This window comes from Malurus melanocephalus, unplaced genomic scaffold, assembly GCF_030028575.1.
Source record: "Malurus melanocephalus ecotype Western Australia unplaced genomic scaffold, MMel_1.1 scaffold_1906, whole genome shotgun sequence".
Classification (NCBI taxonomy): Eukaryota; Metazoa; Chordata; class Aves; order Passeriformes; family Maluridae; genus Malurus; species Malurus melanocephalus.
This window is the reverse complement of record NW_026625138.1, coordinates 8163-10826: the sequence shown is the minus strand read 5'-3', so window position 1 is coordinate 10826 and position 2664 is coordinate 8163. Positions and strand designations below refer to the sequence as shown.

Below are 2664 nucleotides of genomic sequence, written 5' to 3'. Positions count from 1 at the left end.
AGCCCTCGTGTCCCCTGTCCCCCAGCCTGTGACCAGCTGGCCCTGGGCGTGGCCGCTCTCTTCGGTCCCGCTCACAGCTCGTCGGTCAGCGCTGTCCAGTCCATCTGCAACGCCCTGGAGGTGCCRCACATCCAGACCCGCTGGAAGCACCCCACGGTGGACAACAGGGACGCCTTCTACATCAACCTGTACCCCGACTACGCCGCCATCAGCAGGGCCGTGCTCGACCTCGTGCTCTACTATAACTGGAAAATCGTCACCGTGGTGTACGAGGACAGCACGGGTGAGTGGGGCCGGGCTGGGCTGGGAGGGACCTGTCAGATCATCATTCCAACCCCTGCCATGGAGCAGGTGACAGGAATTCTGSAATTTGGGATTTTTGGGATGTCTCCAGAGAGGGAGACTCCACACCCTTCCTGGGCAGATGTTCCAGGGCTCTGCCCCTTCCATGGACAGCGGTTCTTCCTCACGTTGAGGTGGAACTTGTGCTTCAGTTGAAGGCCACTGCTCCTCACCCTGTCCCTGGCACCACTGAACAGAGCGTGGCACTGTCCTGTGACATCCCTTGGGGATGTTTGTAATGATTGATGGGATATTTGTGTGGGTTGAGCAATATTTGTATGGATTGAGGGATATTTGTATGGATTGATGGGATATTTGTGTGGATTGAGGGATATTTGTGTGGATTGAGGGATATTTGTGTGGATTGAGGGATATTTGTGTGGATTGAGGGATATTTGTATGGATCAATGTGATGTTTGTATGGACTGATGGGATATTTGTGTGGATTGAGGGGTATTTGTATGGATGAGGGATATTTGTATGGACTGAGGGATATTTATATGGACTGATGGGATATTTATATTGATTGAGGAATATTTGTGTTGTCTGATGGGATTCCCTCTCAGCTTTCCCCTTTCCAGGCCCATCTCCCACACCCTCTCCTCATCAGGGAGATGCCCCAGACCCCTCATCCTCTCTGTTCCCCCCGGATATTCCCCAGTAGCTCCCAGATAAATTTTCTGGACAAAACAGGAACAAGGAGAGGTTTTTTTTGTCCACCCCATGACCAAATTGTCATTCCAAAGCACTGTGTACCTGCTCAGCCACAAAAAGGACTGATATTAAAGAGATTCCATTTGCAGAGGTATTTACAAAGTAAATTAATCATCAATCATCTGATTAACTCGGAGCCAGGGAAGTAAACATGTCAGCTTCGATCAATACAAACACTCCTTGGGTTTGGGGTTAGTGATGCCAGGAAACYCAAACTCTTTTTATTTCTCCTTTCTCCTGTTTGACGTGGTTACACCACAGGAAATAAAATCACCTTGGCTGGGCTCAGAGCACCCTGGTCTCACTTTTCGGATCCTTCCCAAAAAGCAGTTGCAGTTTTTTCTTCTGCTGCTTTTGGGAAGTGCAAGGCCCCAGTCTGATATTTTAATATTTTAATTACCCAGTAATTTTTTCCCCCTAAAAGGAGAGGGAGGTGGGTTGACAAATCCCTTTTTTTTTTTTTTTTTTTTTTTTTTTTTTCACCACAGTTGCACTCAAGTACTTTTTGTTGCTGGGAGGGGAAACAGCAGTTCTCAATGTGAGACTGTGGGTAAGATGAAGGTTTCCCTGGACCTTCCTTGTGGTTCCATATTCCCATCACCCCAAACTCCAGTGGTTCCATATTCCCATTCCATCCCATTCCCATCATCCCAAATTTCAGTGGTTCCATATTCCCATCACCCCAAACTCCAGTGGTTCCATATTCCCATCCCATTCCCATCATCCCAGACTCCAATGGTTCCACATTTCCATCCCATTCCCATCATCCCAGACTCCACTGGTTCCATATTCCTGCACCCATTCCCATTACAAGGACCTCCAATGGTTCCATATTCCCATTCCCATAATCCCAAACTCCAGTGGTTCCACATTCCCATCACCATGAGCCCCAATGGTTTCCTATTCCCATCCTATTCCCATCACCCCAAACTCCAATGGTTCCATATTCCCATTCCATCCCATTCCCATCACTGCAAACTCCAGTGGTTCCATATTCCCATTATCACAAGCCCCAATGGTTCCATATTACCATCCCATTCCCATCATCCCAAATTTCAGTGGTTCCATATTCCCATCACCCCAAACTCCAGTGGTCCCACATTCCCATTCCCATCACCCCAAACTCCCATCGTCCCATATTCCCATCATCCCAAACTCCCGTGATCCCACATTCCCATCCCATTTCCATCACCCCAAACTCCCGTGGTTCCACATTCCCATTCCCATCACCCCAAACTCCCGTGGTCCCATATTCCCATTCTCATTCACCCCAAACTCCCATGGTTCCACATTCCCATCCCATTTCCATCACCCCAAACTCCCGTGGCTCCATATTCCCATTTCCATCACCCCAAACTCCTGTGGTTCCACGTTCCCATTCTCCCCACAATTCCAGCAGTTTCCCCCGCTGGCTCCCAGCCCCGAGCTCCCAGCAGCACATGCAGTGATTTCCAGCTGAATTCTCACATTTTTAACGCTCTCTATCTATTTTTGACCCTTGCAAACCTGCACGGACCATCCCCAGCCCTGCAGGAGGGGACATCCCAAACACATTTCCAGGACAGGAGTGACATCCAGGAGCCCCTCAGGGGTTAGAGGCTGCTTTGT

General features: G+C 49.2%; 1 protein-coding gene across 1 annotated transcript in view; it reads left to right on the top strand.

Moving 5' to 3' along the window:
• Positions 1-2664, top strand: part of LOC130587435 (glutamate receptor ionotropic, kainate 1-like) — a gene marked incomplete at its 5' end in the record, with an annotated part of 9558 nt that overhangs the window by 2663 nt on the left and 4231 nt on the right. The window contains one exon of the mRNA XM_057388406.1: positions 26-283. Within this exon, the coding sequence (XP_057244389.1) occupies positions 26-283 (258 nt within the window). The remainder of the gene's footprint in view (positions 1-25; positions 284-2664) is intronic.